Source organism: Quercus robur, chromosome 4 (genome assembly GCF_932294415.1).
Source record: "Quercus robur chromosome 4, dhQueRobu3.1, whole genome shotgun sequence".
NCBI classification, from domain to species: domain Eukaryota; kingdom Viridiplantae; phylum Streptophyta; class Magnoliopsida; order Fagales; family Fagaceae; genus Quercus; species Quercus robur.
This window is the reverse complement of record NC_065537.1, coordinates 53,950,591-53,970,647: the sequence shown is the minus strand read 5'-3', so window position 1 is coordinate 53,970,647 and position 20,057 is coordinate 53,950,591. Positions and strand designations below refer to the sequence as shown.

Sequence of the window (20,057 nt, the reverse complement as noted above, 5' to 3'; positions counted from 1 at the left end):
AGGGGAGTCCAAAACGCACCCAAACACGAAAGCACGTTTGGTGCCCAAGAGTACCATTCAGCACTTTTGGAGTGCTGAACAATACTTTAAAAGGGTCGAATTGCACCCTTAAGGGCTAAGGCCCAACTCCCTTCGAGTGACGATAAGGCACACCATTTTCGACCTTTTCGCTGAAGGATGCGTCCGGATTCGCATTTTAATCATCCCTGTCTATTTTTTAGAGTTTTCCAGCCTCTATAAATAAAGACTGGATCTCATAATCCAAGACACTTTTTTTACACTCTGAGAGGCACACACTTTTAGGCTCACAAATTGCTCATATTTGTTGATCCCCTCTCTAATATTTGCTGTTGAAATTAGGGTTTCTAGGTTCCAAAGATAATTGAATAAATTTCTTTGAACCCTAAAAAATACTCTCAAGAACAAGACATGCAAGAGGTTGATTTCAATCACCATTTCCTTTCTTTTATGTCTTTCTCTTATGATGATGCATGTTTTTTTTTTTTTTTTTTTTTTTTTTTTTTTTTTTTTTTTTTTTTTTTTTATCCATATACATGAATTGTTAATCATTGTTTGGTTTAAAGCATGATCTTGAATTTTTTACATATAATTGTTATAATCTTTTTCCTAATTTCAATGATCTGCATATAATCAATTCTTTTTCTTAAAGTAAAAACAGATCTGCATCTTTATTAAATGTAGATCTAAATTTTTCTTAAAATAAAAATAGATTTGTATCTTTCTTAGATGTAAATCTGAAATTTTTTTTTAATCAAAAACATGTCTGCATCTTTCTTAGATGTAAATTTGAATTTTTCTCAAATCAAAAAATGATTTGTATCTCTTATAGATATAGATCTAATTTTTTTAACATATGCGGATTTTGAAACAAAGAAAAAGATTATGCATGATTGTGTTTATGGCTGTTTGTTTTGTTTGGTTCATATAGCATAAATTCATGTTATGAGTGAAACGCTTTTCATAAAAAATCTTGTCCATATATTTTGAACATATGAAAAACAAATTTGATTTTTTTTTTTCCAGTTATCAAAAACCATTTTTTTTATCATCATAAAACAGATCTGATCTTTTACAAACCAAAAACCAATTTTTTCTAGTTCTCAAAAACAGATCTGATACTTTTTCAAATCAAAAGACTTTGTTTTATGTAATAAACACATATCTGAATTTTTATCTATAAAAACCATTTTTTCTACATATTACAAACAAATTTGGTATTTTTTAATAAACCAAAGTCAATTTTTTTTAATCACCAAAACAAATCTGAATTTTTTTAAACAAAGAAGAGGATACATATCATTCATAGTATGCATAAAAGGGGTACATAGGTCACAAGAATCTAGAAGAGTAGATTCTGTCTAGGCGGAATGGGTGCCTAACACCTTCCCATTCCGTAACCTAGCCTCCGAATCTAGTTTCTTTGGATAGGTAGACTTAGGTCTTATCTTTGTCTTATTTTTGGGCTGATTGTAGCTAGGACCCAAAGCCTTGTAATTTTCAATTTACCAAATGTATTTTTTTCAATCAATAAAGGAATTATTCAATCATGTATTTTTGTATATAGTTTTTCTTATTTTTTGTATAAAAAATAAATGGCGACTCCACACCACTTACCCAAAAAGAGAGGTGCCCTAAAAAGCACACAAAATCAATCTCTCTCTTTTTTGAGAAGCACTTTCATGGTCTCTCACACACATATTGGTTTAACCTAGATCTAATTAACAAACTTGTTAATCAACTTAGCTTAATATTAGGTTAAACATATTGTATTAAGGGGTCTAAAAACTAACAAGTGGTATCAGAGCAGGTTAGCTCTTATGTTAGATCTCTTGATCTAAGAGTTGATCCTTGACCACTGTTGTCATGGAACACGGTCACTCTCTTGTGATCCCTCCTCACTTTGATGGGAATAACTATGCCTATTGGAAAGTGAGGATAAAAGCCTTCTTGAAATCTATAGATGAGAGAGTGTGGAATTCCATTGAATACGGATGGGAGAAACCGACTACTCCTGTTAATGAGTGGTTAACATCCCAAAAAAAAGCAGCCGCTTTTAATAGCAAAGTCATGAACGCTATTTTTAATGCTGTTTCTATGGAGGAGTTTAGGAGAATCTCAAATGTTGAGGTTGCTTATACTGCTTGGAAAATTCTCCAAACTATGCATGAAGGCACAAAAGCAGTTAAAATAAACAAGTTGCAGCAGTTAACAACTAGATTTGAAAGCATTAGGATGTCTGATGATGAAAGTTTTGATGAATTCTATGCTAAACTTAATGATATTGTTAATTTTGCATATAATTTGGGTGAAATTTATGATCAATCTAAGATTGTTAGGAAGATACTTAGATCCTTAACTAAGGACTTTAGACCTAAAGTGACTGCCATTACTGAAAGCAAGGATGTGGACTCCGTCCTTGTTGATGAGCTTATAGGATTTCTTTAGTCCTATGAGTTAGACCTACCCAAAACAAAAAAATCCAAATCAATGGCTCTTAAGTCAGTTGATGATGTTGATGACAATGGATTTGATGATGAACTCTCTTTTACAGAAATTGCATATTTTGCCAAGAACTTTAGAAACTTTCTTAGGAATAACAACAAAAGGGCAAGAGGTAGAAACAACGTTGAACCTAAGAATTTTAAGAAAAATGAACCAACTAAATCAATAATGCTGAAAAATCAAAAGAAAAAGTTGGTCAGTCTTCTAATAATTCTTTAGGTCAACAATGTTTTGGTTGTCAAAGGTATAGTCATGTGAAATCTGAATATCCAACATTCTTGAGATCAAAAGGTAAAACTATGATTGTAACCCTTAGTGATGGTGAAGTTTCTAATCATGAGTCTACTAATCATGAGTCTAGAAGTGATGAAGATGGAAACTTCTTTGCTTTCACAGCTACTGCTGTAGTTGATGAAAGTGTTTTGGTTGAAGAGAACCCCTCTGATGGGGAACTCTCTGAGTGTGCTGACTTGCAAGAAGCTTATAACAAGCTATGCAAGGTTGTTGCAAAGGCTGTTATGAGTGTGGACTTAGGGCTAAAGAAGATTGCCACTCTTGAACATGGAAAGAAAAACTTGTTGTTGAATTTGCTTGATGCTAATGAACTAGTTAATAAGGTGAAGACTAAAAATATGATGTTGCTTGATAAGATTAAGAACCTAAAACTAGAATTATTTGTTGCTAGAGAACAAACAAATAGGTCTACTAGTTCTAAACTTGATCACATGTTGAGTATTCAGAAGTCTCCCTTAGACAAATCGGGTTTAGCTTTTGTTGATAGCATCTCTGCATCTGAAACTCATTCCACAAATTATGTTCCTTCTTTTGAGCCATCAAATATATAGGTTGTCAAATCAAAAGAAGAGGTTCCTGCTCCTAGGAGGATTAGGGTTAATCTAAAACAGTCTAAGCTCAAGAATCCTAACCTCCCTAAGGACAAGAAGCATAATAAATCTTTGTGGGTTTGTCATTTTTGTGGAAAGGCTAGGCAGACTCGCCCAAATTGCTTCAAGTTGCAAGCTGCAAAGTAAGCAAATAAGCAAAAAGTACTTGTGCCTTAAGCACAAGATCCTATGGTACTTATTGGTGAATTAGCAAAGGTTTTAAACCTTTATACCAATGTTGGAGTTACTCATCATTCAAATATGAATAATAAGAGGTTATGGATGCAAAAGGCTCAATCTAATTGAGTCTTTCTAACATGGTCCTTGTGCTTCATCTCAAAATCCTTTGTGACTTTTTTTTTCCTTGATGTTTTTATTTTCTTTTGCTTTTAGGATTTGCATTGCATTACATTCATGCATTTCATATTAAGTTGTTATTTTTTTTTTCAAAAATTAATAAAAAAAAAATGAAAAGAGGAATGTGGAAGGATGTGTTTTGTATTACATATCATGGATGTGTACTTTAGGTTGGCCATATTATCTTTACATAACATGCCTATGTACTTTGATTAGCTTATTTGAGCTTTTTTTTTTTTTTTTTTTTTTTTTGGCACTTTGCTAGTTTTAGCTATGTATTGCATGTTGTGTGTGAGTTGTTTATAGTTTTTAATCACATGATCTTGATTTTGAAGTCATATTCTTTTGATTGTAAGAACTAAAATATTCTAAGTGAAAGGCATAAATAATCATCTCACCACTATTTACTAGCCAATCATAAACACCTTAGTGCATATAATAAGATTTTGTGCTTGAGAAAGTGTAGCACATGCATAAAAAGAAAATAAGGTGTAGCCTTAAAATAAATAAATAAAAGGCAAAGAAATAAATAAATAAATAAATAAAATACATGTAAACAATAAGGCTAAAATAAAATATAAAATGCAAGATTGCAAGCTTATTTTTTAGGAGATGTGGGAGTTATATGATGTAACTTTTTAGATGATAGTCACTTTCAAACTTATGTGATGAATAATATAGAAATTGTGGTTGATTACTATCGCCTCACATGTATCTCATGCTGCTACTAGTTGCACACACTTCATGAGTTATTCTGTGTTAAACTTAGTACATGAAATTGTGTGTGAATTTGGTTTGGCCATCCAAGATTATATATTCTATGATTTTGATACAAAATGTATTCATTGGATTGAAAATTTGGGGGTAAAATGTGTGAAGATCTTGTTTTTAAAGTTCTGGGTTGAAAACGAATGTTTTCGAAAAACTTTTAAACTCATTCTCATGCATTTCATTCATGAAATTATATGGTTTGAGTGTTTTCTACATAAAATTTCAGCTGTTTTTCAAAAATCTTGTTTTCCAAAATTTTGATCAATCGAATGTGTTTTTCGACTGATCAAAAATCCTTTGAGTTTTTAAGCTTGGTCTCTGCATGGTTCGATTGCTCCTCGATTAGTGCTCGATCAGTCGAACTGTTTTTTCGATTGATCGAATCCAATTTTCGACCGATCGAAATTTTAAAAGTTTTTAAAGTAAACCTTCCATCTAGCTCAATTGGTACCCGATCGGTACTCGACTGATCGAAATTCAAAAGAAAAGAAAAATAAAAGACTTTTTCCCTCGTGTGTTTATCACTTTTTCAAAATAGTCTTCTCTCTTTTTCTTCCTTTTCTTTCTGGACCGATCCAATCCAAGGTTTCTTGTCATTTTCCTCCACAAATCATCAAAGGTTTTTGTGCTCACATATTGGTAAGACCTACATACCCTTCGTTTTTCAAGTTATTTACATTTTTCATGCATTTTCTTAGGAATTTCGAACAAATTTTTTTGATATTTTTGATGTTTGGATTGTTTTTGTTCAAATTTAATCAATGGATTTTCGTTCCTAGGTCATATACATATGAATCTCATGCATTAATTGGATTAATTTTGTGATTTGAGAAGGATTGAAAATTCTAGGGCTTGAAATTTTGAGAAATTGGGGTTTTGTTCAATTGGTTTAAATTTGATAAAATTGACTTTTGTAATTGATGAATTATGTCATTATATGATGTTTCCTAACTAGTGTAATGATTAATTGATCAATTTGATTTGGTTTTGAAAAATGGAATTTTAAAAAATTGGGGTTTTTGGTTAAGACTCTTGGTACATGTCAATTATTGGTAAATGTTGAAAAATTGAACAAGTTTTTATGCATTAGAGCATGCATCATATGTGCATTCATTACATGCATCATATAGATTGTTATTTATTGATATATTTTGTGCTCTAACTCTTTCTAATGCAGTCTGCCCTTGGTTTTTGTATTTTTCTTGCTTTTCCTTTTCCTTTCTACTCTAAAATCATGGTTAGGAAATCTAGAGCCTAGAAAACCTCTACTTCATCCTCCTCTTTTGCTTTTCAGAGTGATAGGTTTTAGTTTAAGTCAAATCAAGAGACGTATGAGAAGTTAGTTGTCTTTAGGTCCTTTTGGGCTAAGAGGAAAGTTATTCTAAATGAGATTGACCCTGAGATTCGTAGGAACTTTGAGTGTCAAGGTTGGTTACCTCTTCAAGATGTAGAGCATCCCTATTAGGACATATGTGAATCATGTTAGGAACATATGTCAATATAGAATTGGCTAATCCTTTGACAAAATACACTTTATTTGTAATTTGATAGATCTAGGACGTGTTTAATACTTCAAGGAATGAGGTTTCAAGTTCAAGTGTTAAAGCCATACAAGTTTGTCTAAGAATCAAGTGAAGAAGTGCTGGATTTTAAAGCTTGACAGCTAGTATCTATCGAGGTTTAAATGGCTGTTTAAGCCCGATGCTCGATAGTTGCTCGATAGATAAGGCATCTATCGAGATTTAAGAAAATTAGATTTCGGTTCTGATTTTCATCCAATCCGTGTATAGATGTTTGAGTTTTCTTTTCTCACAACCCTAAACATATATGAGAATTGTTTTAAGGGCCATCACAGCTGATGCACCTCATTGTAAAAGTTTTTCACAAGTATATTGTGAATAGGAGACATATGCCCTAATTCATTTTTCTCTTTAAGAAGCTGCTGTGTTTTTACACCATAGGATTTTATAACGAACGAGCTTCGTGATCTTCATCGTGTTGATGAACTGAAGAACTTTGCAGCCAACATCTTTCTTAAGTTGGTGTGTAAGTCGCGTACTGAGTTTCTCACATCGAATTGGTTAGTCACGTATTGGGAACCGTGATTGAAAGAAGAGATTGTCACTACAGAACAAGTCTAATTAGGTATTGGGGTAAGGATTCAACTGCAGGTTGGTATAAGGTACTGAGATTCCTTTACTTGTAACCACTTGTTGTAATACTAGTAGATTCTCAGGAGTGGTGACCTTAAAATCATCCGGTGGGGTTTTTGCCGTGTAGGTTTTCCCCATTCGTAAACAAATTGCCGTGTCAATTTATTTCCCACTGCATATTAACTTAGTTGGTGATTTGTTTGTGCTACCATGCATATTGCATGTTAATTAACTTAATAAATTCACTTGGTTAATTAATTAGTTAATTTATCACAAGAGGTCAATACATTCTTGGCCTATCAATCCCCCTCCGGCTGCTTTGATTAGAGAGTTTTATTCAAACCTCTCTATCCACTCCGATTATTCCAACATTCATTATGTGAAGACTTGGATAAGAGGTGAAGGGTTTGTCAATACCCCTGAGGTAGTGGCTTCTGCTCTTAGTGTACCTTTGGTACAACAGCTTGTGTATCCTTACACAGAAATTCCTCTTCTCGATGACATCATGTCTCTTCTTACTGGTACTTCCATTAGTTAGGGTACTGATCCTAGAGTTACCACACATGAGCTTACAGAGCTCAATTACTTGTTCTTTAGCATTTCTTGTCACAGTATTTGGCCTATTTCTCATATATATACCATTCTCATTGAGAGATGTGCATTCTTGTACACTCTCATCACTGATGCTCCTATCAGTTTTTCTACTCTTTTTATTCGTTCTCCTGTTGAGGTTCCTAGGAGTAGCGATAGGTCTCATGGTTTATTCTTTCCTATTTTCATTCATAAGATTTTGTTAGATTTAGGTTTAGAAGACTTCCCAGCATCTGAGTCTGTTCATATCATCGCTCCCATAGGTGCCACCTTTCTTAGGCAAAGGGTTGCTCAGTTAAAAGCAAGTTCTAAATACCCTCGTGTTGAGTCTTCTACAGGTAATGCATCTAGAGCCCCTCCTTCTAGTGATCCTACAGTTGATGCTTTTGTGGACCCCACTGCTGTCGTGGATCCTCCACCATCTACATCATCCTCTTCTTCTATGCGTACTATGCTAGAGATGTGTCTCACCGTTCAGGCGGCACATGGACAGCTTTTGTTAGATTTGTTTAATAAGGTTGCGGCCTTACGAGCAAATTTGGCGAATGCTAGAGGTGCTTCTCCACACGCTCCACCCTCTGATGAGTCTTGATTGCCCTTTGGCAATACATCACAAAAAGGGGGTGTGCATGGTGATAGGGGGAGATGAGCAAATTTGAGTTATTTTGGTGTAAATTGTATTTTAGGTGAGATATGTTTTTGATGATGTGTTGTATATGTTAGGGGGAGACAATGTTTTTATGTTTTTTACGTTTCTTGTTTTATTTATGTTTATGTTCTTGTTTCACATTATAATACATTGGTTATGATTTATATTATGAGGTTATTCATGGTATATGTCTTTTATTTTATATTTTTTTGAAATCAATAATTTTATTTTGGTTTACTTGTATTTTCCATACATGTGTTTATGGTTTGTTTAGTGTTTCAGGAATTTATAGGTTGATTCATTCAAAGCTGCTGTCTACTTTTGCAACTGATAGATAGTAGTTAAGTTGAATTGTATTTTGGACAATAATGTGTAATTGTATTTTGGGCATTTTGTGGTCTAAGTCTTATTGTACAAACTTCAATTCTTTCATAGTGGATCTATTTTTACCTTAAGGATAGCTAAGTTAAATCCTCCCTAGGTTTTTTACCGATTAGGTTTTCCTGGGTCATCAGAGTTGTGTGTTCTTTATTTTCCGCATTATATCTGTTTTACACATATTGGTTTAACCTGGATCTAATTAACAAACTTGTTAATCAACTTGGCTTAATATTAGGTTAAATATATTGTGTTAAGGGGTCAAAAAACTAACATAAATGAACATTTTTAGTCTTGAATATTTCCATAACTACGCCTCTCAAAAAATGGAAGATGTTGAAAAATATCTTTTAAAAAAATTATTTTGTTACGTTTCTTTTGTTAACATTTTGTTACGATTGCTTACATGTTAGTTTTATTTTTTATAGACTATTAATTTGGTGAATTTTAGTAGTATATTTATTCTTGAATGGTCGGTATTTTTTTATTTATTTAATGGTTTGACCCTCCAAATATGAAATTCTAATTATGTCCCAAGTCGCAACTCTACTTTTATGGAAACATGTATAATTTTTTTTTTTTTTTTTTTGAAAATTGTATAAACAAATTTTGAATGCAAAGATAGTCATACCAATAAAAACTAAAAATAATTGGCAAGCACAATAATTATTAAATTTTGAATGAAAACACAAAAATCATTTTCACAACTAGTGCAATTATTCACTTTGGCAAATATTTTAAGATGCTATTACATTGCATCTTCATACTTTAAAATAAGGTTGTCCACGGATTAGGTTAAGGCTTCACTTGGACTCAACCTGATCCCAGTGGGTGGTAGAACAGAGGACCTGTCGTCAACTAGTAACATCAACGGCGGGTCAGTTCTTCCATGGATCGAGTCGGTTTCGGTCAAAATCAAGAAAGGCAAAGGCAATCACAATTCCAACATAAAATGCACTAGGTCCAATAGAAATCTCTCTAGATCTAATGAGATCTCGCTGGATCTAGTGAAATATCTCAACAAATTGGTTGAAATCTCACCAAATCTAGTTGAGATTTAACTAGATTTTGTAGATCCCTTTGGATTTTCCTCGGGTTTTCGGTTGGGTCGGTTTGCTCAGGTTTTGGAGGAGATAAACCAAGACTCAAATAGTAGAAATTGGGTTCTGAAGGCATTGACTTGCCGCCAACAACCACAGCTTGGCTTGGGTCTATCAGGTCACTTGGGTGGATCGGTTAATTAATGGTTCCCTCAGACAACCCTACCTTAAAATATGATTTACTACTTCAAAGAAAAAATGGGGAAAAAAACCCCTATTTTTCATCTATTCTCATCTCTACGTGATAGAGAGTCATGCACAATTTTGGATAAAGTTTCCCCTTCCGGAATGATATATGGCCAAGGATTATCTATAGGATGGCCTTGAAATTCTTTCCAATCTAACTATGTTTATCTTACCTCTGCTGTTCTAATAGTCATTTTCATCCTAAAATTATGAACTGATATTATCAAATATATCTTTGGATATTCTTTTTAAAATATACTATAATAATTAGAAGTTTGCTTGCATGAATAGGAAATTGCTAATTTTTGAGTTATCCCTTGGGTAATGTTAAGCCCATCAATACATTATTTTGATACATGCTCTCAGCATTCAACTTAGTTAATTAGGATGATAACCCTAGGTGCATGAAACTTAGATAGACATATGTAAGTAATGCCCATCCAAAAACAGGACATGATCTCTGCAAAATCCCAATGAACTACAATAGAAAACAAAACCCTCTTATTAATTGGGATAAATAATCTATTTCGTACCAAGTTGGTTTTAAAAAGAAAAAATCCATGTCATAGTTGTTGAATTATACATTGAAAATCAAGTTCTAAATATATATATATATATAAAATAAAAAATTTTGAAAATCAAGACATCAAAGGGAGCGTGCTGCTACGAGTTGCTTCATGAAGAACTATTATTATTATTCTTATTATTAGTAATAGAATTAGAATTGGACTAGATCATTAATACTCTGATTAGTACTGTAGACTTTTTTAATTTAAGGTTTCTTATGGTATTATACTATCTTGTTATCCAGTTATCATTTTTCATACGTAAATGAAAGTTTAAGTTACTTTTCTAAAGAAAAAACACTTAGTTTAATAAAACCTAAGCTTTCATACATGTTGCCACATTAAATAAGAGTTTCTTTTTTTCTTTTTTGTAAATCAATAATGTATATAACATAGATAAAGTTTGATTTTTGTTTGGCCTTATAATATTGTATCATATAAGTTTTGAGCTTCCTTATATGTTGCAATATTAACTAGGAGGTTTTTATTTTTTTATTTTTTTAATAAGCTAATCTAAACAGTGCAGTGTTTAGTTTATATTATCTCATTTAAATAATTTTATAAAAAATTAAAAATGCAATTTACATTAAACCATCAATGTAAATAGAATAACATTCTTATAATTTAAAGAAAACCATTACTCTCATAAAATAAAAATAAAAATAAAATAAAATAAGAAATACCACTACTCATCCCATTACATACATAAACGGAAGCCTAAGTTTAGGAATACTTGAGCATCACTTACGTGTTGTAAAATTAAATAAGAAGTTTTTTTTCCCATAAATCATCTATATATAATCTTTATTTTTTAGAAACATATATATATATATATATATATAAAAACATAAACATAAACGGAAGACTTTTCATATCAAGGTTGCGTTTAATAATAGCAAGTTTAAATAAAAAGCTTCCAAGTTTTTGAAAGAGAGTTTAATCTAATCATTTGGGCCCCCAATGGTACAAGACCCATGTGATTTCATCACTGGAAACATTAAAAAATTCAATCTAAGTATAATAATACGAAGTATTGGCATGCATAATATAACATTCACAAACCGTATAATAAACACAATTAATTCAATTATATATTGTATTGTACCCACCATAATTGACATTCGGCAGAAAATATTATAAGCACGATGTGCCTTCTACGGATGCATGTATTAAAGGGAATTTAGTCCAACATCCTGTCATTGAGACCTTCAATACCAAACATCTATGAACATGGATCCACATAATCTTCTACCATTATTCTTAGAACAATTTGTCTCAAGTGGGTAAAGATATGTTGCAGATTTCAATGTTCTTAAACAATTGGCTCTGTTAATTATGTTGAGACAAAACACACAATGAAAAACAAAATAATTTGACCCTAAGAGGGACTCCAATCTCACTAAAATTTCATGAGAATGGTGTAGCAGACAGAAGGGGTTGAAACAAATGTCCTATCAAAATGGTATTTGAATCAAACCATTATAAAAAGAATGTTCAGAATTTCTCCACACTACAAATTTTTGGGGGCTAGAACTAAACCAGATGCAAAGGTATTAGCACTCTCACACACACACATATATATTGCAACCAATCCTGTAAAGCAAGTTGTATCATTCACCTATTACAGTTGAAACGAACTTTTCCTTTTTCCCCCTTAGGCTTAGAAAAAATATCACAATTACAAGCAATCCTAGCAAGAGTGAAGCATGCAAACAAGTGCTTTGTCGGATCCCTTTACCCACCCTTCAGAATTGCAATTACAATATCAAGAAACAATTTTCTCTCCTCATTATTTGGCATATAAGAATTGCAAAAACAAAATTTGAGAGTACAAGGCTACACATGCATATCGCTCCTCAATCATCAGAAAATCACGGTGAATTCACTCACAAGTCTTGTAGAATTGGCAAAACAATTGTGTGAAGTTGAATAATATGTAGAACAACTTCAAGCTAGAGGAGTGCAGTTCACAAATCAACTTGAGCGTATTGTAACAGATTAAGGGAATATCAAATTAAACAGCCCCATATTGCTAACTTAGAAAAATTGAAAAGATGCATGCACCAAACGGACTCATATCATCCGAGTTAAAATTTTCCTTTCTTGATAACTTGTGTTGCATTGTTGTTAAAAGTGTACAACAAACAATCACCACCACCTTCAAAGCAAAAAACATCATAACAGTAATACCCATATTCAAAGACTAAACATAAGACACCTGTACAGAGCCATCCAGTTACTAAAATATTTGGTTTCTTGATTGGGAACAATGGGTCTAATGTGCATAGACAATTAGCATAGGAGAAGCATAAGCGAGAGAGTTTTTTTTTAAAAGATCAACTAAAACAGTAAGTTATGAAGCACCCTAGCAATAAAAATTAATTGGTAGTTGTAAAACCAATTCCAAATGCTACTCTTCTCAGCACCTCCAAACTGAAGCTGAGATAAGCTCCCTTCGCTGCCAACAGAGACAAAGTGAAGTTTGCTTCTTCTCGACATGGAATCCCTGAACTGGAGTCCTCTGAAGCAGACACTCTGCTTGGGACTCAGTGAAGTTGCTGAATGTCAATGGGGAGAATCCAGATGACAAAAATAGACTCCTCCATGGAGGCATTTTATCAGGTGAGCGGCGACCCAACACAGTTTTCTCAATTCCCGGTTGCAGCAAATACCTCTCAATCTTTTGCAAGGCATCTAGATTGACATTAACAGCATCCAACGATTCAAGCAGACCCGAATAAGATTGAACAGCATGAATTATGTGGTCGGGAAATGGGACATCGGTTTGATCATAACCTCTATCCAAAGAGACCACAATTTTCGGTGAGAGCTGCTTCACGAAGCCAAGAACCAAAGGAAGGGATAAAGGGTAGTTGGAAAAGGAACCAATTGGCAGATTCACTGCAATTGCCTCACTTTCCGATACATGAAGGGGCAGTGGCCAAGAACCAGAGTTCAAGGACTCAAGGCTTAAAAATTGAAACTCAAATGCAAGATTTATCTCAGTCGCAAAATGTTTCAAGTTTTCTTGAGTGAAACCGAGCTCAAGTTCATCGTGTGTGGATGGGGATACAAATGCAGTGATTTTAAGAGCTGGACCATTGCCTTGCTTCAAGGCAAGCTCTTGCATAAGAGAAGCCCACTGCCCACCAAACCCAATATCAAAATCAATAATGCGAATGGTATCAAAGCCATCCAAGGCTTCAAGAAGAGCTTGGTTACAAGTAAAATTGGCAAACTGAAGTACAGGAGAGACTTCTGAGAATGATTTGTATGCACCAATCTTGAAAATAAGACTATTGGGTGGTGGTGGTGATGACAAACTCAAAGAAGCATTACAATTAGTATTATTAGTATTATGAAGGAGCAATTGCAAGGCCTCCTTGAAATAGAAAGCAGCCCTTTGAAAAGGCTTACCAATTGGAGAGAGCTGGTGATTGAGCCGCGCCAATATCCCTTGCGCACGTACCGGATTATTCCCAGTTTCTATCAGCTCTGCTAACTGGTATACCTGATCAAATAATAATTGCTGTGAATGCTGTTGCTGTTGGCTTGCCAATTCATTGCACACCACTTTCTGCTTTGAAACCATCATTGGCCTCTGCTGGATATGTTGAGGAAGCGTCTGAAGCTGATTTTGCTGTTGTTGTAGCTGCCTTCGAAGAAGCTCTTGCCCCGGTTCCGAAAATGGCAACTTGGGTACCTGATAATTAGGCTCAATACCCCCAAGATTATGCCTTTTCGCCAGTGGTGGTGAAACAAGGTGACGCTCTTGCAATTGGGCATATGTTAAAGGCATAAACAAAGCCTGGTTTTGAGCAAACTGAGCTTGATTCTGTTGTATCATCGGTGGATTCAAAATCTGTGGCTTCTCATCTACATCTTCAATTGTTTGCACCTGCTGTTGTTGTTGATGATGAAACATGGCTGGTAAATGAGATAGAGAGACCGGCAAAAGATTATTACTTGTTGCAACAGAGAACATGGGGTTGTGATTTGGGGTCGAAACTGAGCCAATCCTGGTTGCATTGGTGCCACCACCATTGAATGGAAAATCAGCAGAAGGGTCAATGCTAGGCAACAAATTGTTGGACATTCCAAGACAGCCAAAGGCAGCAGCTTGATCTATGATACCAAAACCTGAGTTGAATTCAATGTCATTGTCTTGACACAAGAGCTTGTTGAGACCCAGAGATGGGTCTTCAATGTCCCCCATAATCAATCCCATAATAGACTTTTCTTGACCTGATGAGGACTCAGACAACACACCTTCCCAATCTTCCATTCCAAGCTCACATTTTTCACCAATGTCCAGTGGCGGCGCCACTTTGAAGGCAGGGTGTTCAAATGAACACCCTGACCTGAGGGGAAAAAAATTTTATATATAATATTTTCTTTTGACTACTCAAAAAAAAAAAAAAAAAAAAAATGAATGAACACTCAAACTAATTGAAACCCAAAATGGTTCTAATTTTTGCTCCTTCCTCCAAAAAAATATATATATTTCTTCAGCTTACTTTGGAGTTGACTGTAGAAGGATATGGCAGCACCAGCCTCCAACAGATTACAGATCTGCATTTGTGAGACTTTAACTCTTCTAATAATTGTTTTTCTCTCTCTTTCCGTCTGAGCTCTTTAACATTTGTGAGCCTCCAATAGATAACAGCTTCCTAACTTGCTAAGTTTGGTCTGTTTGCTCTTGCTTTTTTCTTCTTCTTCTTCGTCTTCTTCGTTACTTCTTCCCACTGATCCCAGTAGTTTTGCTCTCTGTTTACTGTTTACTGATTAGATTACAACAACGGTCCACGTGTATGGTTTAGATTTCAAGTCTGCAAAATAGGCAAAAATATAAATTTCTCATCTACATTTGTGAGCTTAAAATATTCTTAAAGATAGAACTAAAAAAACTTTCTTTGTTTTTTTTCTCTCTCTCTCTCTGGGAAGTGGGAACAAAACAAAAGTGCAAAAGAGAAACTCCTCTCTCTATAACAGAACACAAAGAGGCAAGAGAAAAAAAATATAATGTCTTTATGAATAACTTCAACGAAACTCTTATTTGTTTTTTTTTTTTTTTTTGGGTTGTGACTTATGATGAAAATGGAAAGGAAAGGTTGGGATTTTGAGATTCCAGGGAAATTATCTATTGTGTGGGTACAGCCGTACTGGTAATAAATAAATAATTATAGTATAAAATTATATGTTTTGTTAATATTTTCTAAATATAGTTTTTAAAAAATTATATCTTTTTTTTTCTAGTTTATAATAGGATTTGAAAATGGTTAAAGGTAGTGTTTTCAAGATATATAAAATATTTTTAATGACATAGTTGTAAATAAATTGAAAATAGTAGACCATCTATATTTGATAAAACTCTTTTATCTCTTAAATTAAGGAATTTATCTTTATTATAAAATGAATTCACATACTTCAAATTTGAGACTTATTATTTAAAAAAAAAATGATGAGCTTTATTACCTTATCATTATCCAAAAAAAAAAAAAAAATTTAAATCTCATAAATAAAAATGGTCTCTCAAATAATTATTTTTTGTTTTTAGTATTTTGAAAATTGTTCTTAAAAGTGAAAGTCAAACAAATATTATATAAAATTTATTATTTGGAAACTAGTTTCAAGTTTAGTTTTTTGAAATTTGTTTTTATATTGTTTGAAAACAAATACAAAAATCCTCCTACCAAACAGACCGCTATTTTCTTTTTCTTTTTTTGATAATGTTATATATAAAAAAAATAAATAAAAATTTTAGTAAGTTTACGAGGGAAAATTTTAAATAGAAGTTGTCATATCATCCACTAATGAATCTGCTAAAGTAATGTTAACGTTTAACTAACAACATTTTCGTAGCAGATCCTAGCAACAGTTTAAACAAAATTATAATGATGAAATTTGTACTTGTAAACATTGATTTGTTTGTATGGTTTGATGGATGCTTCTTTTCTTCCTCCTTTTTTGTGATTATCAAGGAAACTTTTAATTCAGTGCATTAACCTTGCTTCTTCTTGAGAGGCAACACAAATGGTCGCCATCCAAGGATGGCAATTTTTTCGGCCCCGCTTAACCTACCCTTCCTCGTCCTATGCGGGTTTTTCCTGTCCTGTAAAGGTGGTGGGGTGGAGATGGGGGAAGATTTTAGCCCCGCACCACGAAGTGGGGCGGGGATAAATTTAGACTTTTTAGACCCACCCCGCCCTGCCCCGCCTTGCATTGATAAGGGTTAAATTGTAAATTTTTTATACCTTAAAACCATACTATTTAAGCAAACATATCATCAGCTTATTTTATTCTACCCAACAAGGCTTTCTAACTCTTTTTTTTTTTTCTTTAGCAAGGTTGGAAATAAGGTTCCAATTTTAACATTTTCTTTTGTCTTTATTATAAAAAAAATTTATATACTATTGATCATTGATTTTGTATTATGAGATTTTTGTTTTTGTTGTGATATTGTCTTGCTAAACACTTTAATAATATTATTATTCAATTTTTGCTAAAAATTATTTTGATTTGATGGGATAAATTTATTTGTAATTTCAAATATATTTTTACTAACGAAACGGATTTTATTAAAAAAATTGTAATAGTAATGGGCAAATTAACAAGAAGTTTTACGGGGTGGGGTAGGGCTTTGCGGGGCCCCAAGGGGCAAGGATGGGCAAAAAAATTGTCCCCGTCATGTGAGGCGGGGATGAGGTAAAACAAAACCATGCGGGACAGGGGTGAAAACCCCATCCTTTAGACCCGCCTTGCCCCGCCCCATTGCCATCATCTCCTTAGATAAATTTTCTAAGTTTAAGAAGACTTGAACTTCTCTTAAGTGTTGTAAAATTAAATAAAAGGATCTTTCTTTTCTCCATATATCATCTATATTTATATCTATCAATAGTATATATTATAATTATAATTATAGTATTATAAAAGTTGGATCCCTCATCTGGTAAATGCACACAATGATGATAAGTGGCACAATCTTTTCTTTATTGAGAATGATGTGGACAAGTAATATCATATGGCAAGTAGCAATTTGTCCATAACATAATACATCTTACATGAATGTGTTGATACATTTAATTCTAAATTAATGTTGGGTTACAAATATTTTGTATTTAATACTCTTAAAATTAATTATGCATCTATATAGTATTTTGGGTAAACTACGTATTTGGTCCATATCCTATACATCATATTTTAATTTGGTCCATAACCCTTTAATTGTGTCAATTTGGTCTCTAACCTTTCAGTATCGTGTCAATTTAGTCCTTACTGTTAATTTTTGGATGAAAATTGATGACGCGTCTAATGGCCAAAATAAAAAACCAACTTTCATTGATATGACAATACAATAAAATTTTATTTTGGCCATTTGACATGTCATCAATTTTCATCCAAAAATTAATAGTAAGGACTAACTTGACACGATACTGAAAGGTTAGGGACCAAATTGACACAATTAAAGAGTTAGGGACCAAATTAAAATATGTTGTATAGGATAGGGACCAAATATGTAGTTTACCCTAGTATTTTTTACTCTCTTTTTCCGCTATGTACTATTCACATTTGACATTTTGATAATGAACAATATAATTAACTAATTATAAGTTTCTTTAAAAAAAAAAAAAACTAATTATAAAAAAAGTCACTTACTTAAAATAAATGATTTTACACAAAGTCATTTTAGTTCATATTTCCCTTATAATTAATTAGATGTCAATTATTATTTTCAATTCATAATTGAGATCTATTCAATTATTAACTGATGAAATATTTATTTTTACTTGATTTGTCAATCAATTTTGAACACTCCTTTTTCTGCTTTTGTTTAAAAATATTATAGGAGATGTATTATTAGTTTTTTTTTTTTTTTAGGAAATGGTAATACTTATTAGAACACACAAACATGAAAGTAGTGTATAGAACCAAAGTATCACTACAAAAGAGCCTAGATGCATTATTAATTGATTGTTGTGTTTATAGTCCAAAAAAAAAAATAATAATAAGAAAAAGATTCAAAACGACATTGTTTCCTAAATTGAATATCTCTACAAAGTGGTTAGGATTGTGATAGGTTTCCTTTAAGCTTCTCTTGGAAATTAAAATGATGATTCAAGCTACCCCTATCACAATTACCAGTAGAAGGAGTGACAAGTTAGCTTGGGTTGGTATTCCTCAAGGGAGCTTCGATTTAAAAAGTGCATATAGGATTGCTTTGGGTCCTAATTCCAATTTTCCTTTCATTGCGATCTAGAACTAGAAAGTTGACACCCTTCCTCGAACTAAAACATTTTTGTTGATGTGTGCACACAATAGTATCAAGGTAAAGACTTGTGCTGTGAGGAAAGGAGTTGTCCCATCAGCCAAGGGGAGCCGGAGTCCATTCTCCATTCTTTTCGGTATTGCCTTGAAATCAAACCTATGTGGACCCAACTAGGGGTGAAAACATCAAATCGGGCCTTTTGGGTGAGCAATCTACAGGATTGGATTAACTTAAATGGAAGGCTGAACTGTAGGCTCAATCCTGTAAATCATCCATGGAGGATCCTTTTCCCATTTACAGTGTGGCTTATTTGGAAGAGAAGAAACCAAATAGTGTTTAGAAGGAAAAACCAAAACCCAAAGTTGGCTGCTGAGATAGTGAATCAAGTGATGGAATATGCACTGTGTATCTTCTCCAAGAATGCCAATCTACAAGAGAGTTAATAGAATGTGCTACGAGCGTCCTCCTGAGGGTTGGATGAAACTTAACACGGATGGGTTGTCTGTTGGCAATCCGGGTGCAGTTGGATGTGGGGGTGTTGTAAGAGATGATCGTGGCAGATGGGTGGCAAGATTTACCAGGCGTATCAAACTAACAAGCAGTTTTGTGGCAAAGCTATGGGGGCTTAGGGACGGGTTAATGATGTGTTGCAATTTAAATATTTCATCTCATCTAGTAGTCGAGCTAGATGCCAAAGCTATTGTGGATGTTTTAGGCAAATCTGATTATGTGAATAATGTCATTTCCCTTATTTTAGATGATTGTAGGCTACTGGCTTCCCACTTTTACCGGATTCAGTTTAATTACTATTATAGGCAAGCAAACCGTATGCTGATAGCCTTGCAAGGATGAGCTCTAGCAAGGATTTAGAATTTACTTCTTCTGAAAGTCCTCCTATGGATGTTGCTAATGCTTTTGAGAATTACTTAAATGACATGTACTCTAATAGGCTTTGTCCTGAACCTTTTGTAGCCCCTTAGTTTATTAGTTTGTTTAATGAATCGTCTTTTACCAAAAAAAAAAAAGAATATCTCTACAAAGTAGCTCTAAAAAATAATAGCTCCATAAAAGAAAAATTCTTAAGCACTCTCGAAGTACAAAAAAAAAAAAAAAAAAAAAAAATGCTCTCTCCATGAATTTATATGAGTAAACCCTATCATGAATGTGAGAAGAGGGAGCACAATTTATCGTGCTCTAGAAATACCTAAGAATTACTCCCTACAAAGTAATATATGACAAGATTATATAATGGGTTCTTTTTATATAAACCATTACAATTAATTAAATGCAAAATGATCTCCTAAAATTCGTCTACTTTAAGTGTGCACCACACTACCGTGCACCCTTAGTGTGATAATTATTCTATAAGTACTAAGTTTTTGTAGGATGGCGGAGTAAAGGTCAGAGTTTAAGTTTCCAAAAAGGAGTTTCGCACTCATATATACTTAGATTAAACTAGAGTATAATTTTTATCTTATACAAAATAAAAAATTAAATTAAATTTAAAAAAGTGTGCACTATATTAAATTTTCCTTAAAAAAAAGAAAACTTTCCGTATTAAATGTGCACTACCCAATCTTTAAATTACTCCAATGATTCCATTACTCATTCTTTTTCAGTTACAAACTTAAGA

At 33.2% G+C, this 20,057-nt stretch overlaps 1 protein-coding gene across 2 annotated transcripts in view; it reads right to left on the bottom strand.

Moving 5' to 3' along the window:
* Positions 1–15,120, bottom strand: part of LOC126722995 (scarecrow-like protein 22) — a 33,591-nt gene extending 18,471 nt beyond the window's left edge. The window contains exons 1-2 of one of the 2 annotated variants that reach the window (XM_050426166.1): positions 14,676–15,120; positions 12,395–14,519 (exon numbers count right to left, since the gene is read on the bottom strand). In XM_050426166.1, the coding sequence (XP_050282123.1) occupies positions 12,578–14,443 (1,866 nt within the window). In that variant the 5' untranslated portion in view covers positions 14,444–14,519; positions 14,676–15,120 and the 3' untranslated portion in view covers positions 12,395–12,577. Of the gene's footprint in view, positions 1–12,394 lie in introns of those variants that run through there. The other variant, XM_050426167.1, reaches the window with a different exon arrangement.
* Positions 15,121–20,057: the final 4,937 nt, after the last annotated feature.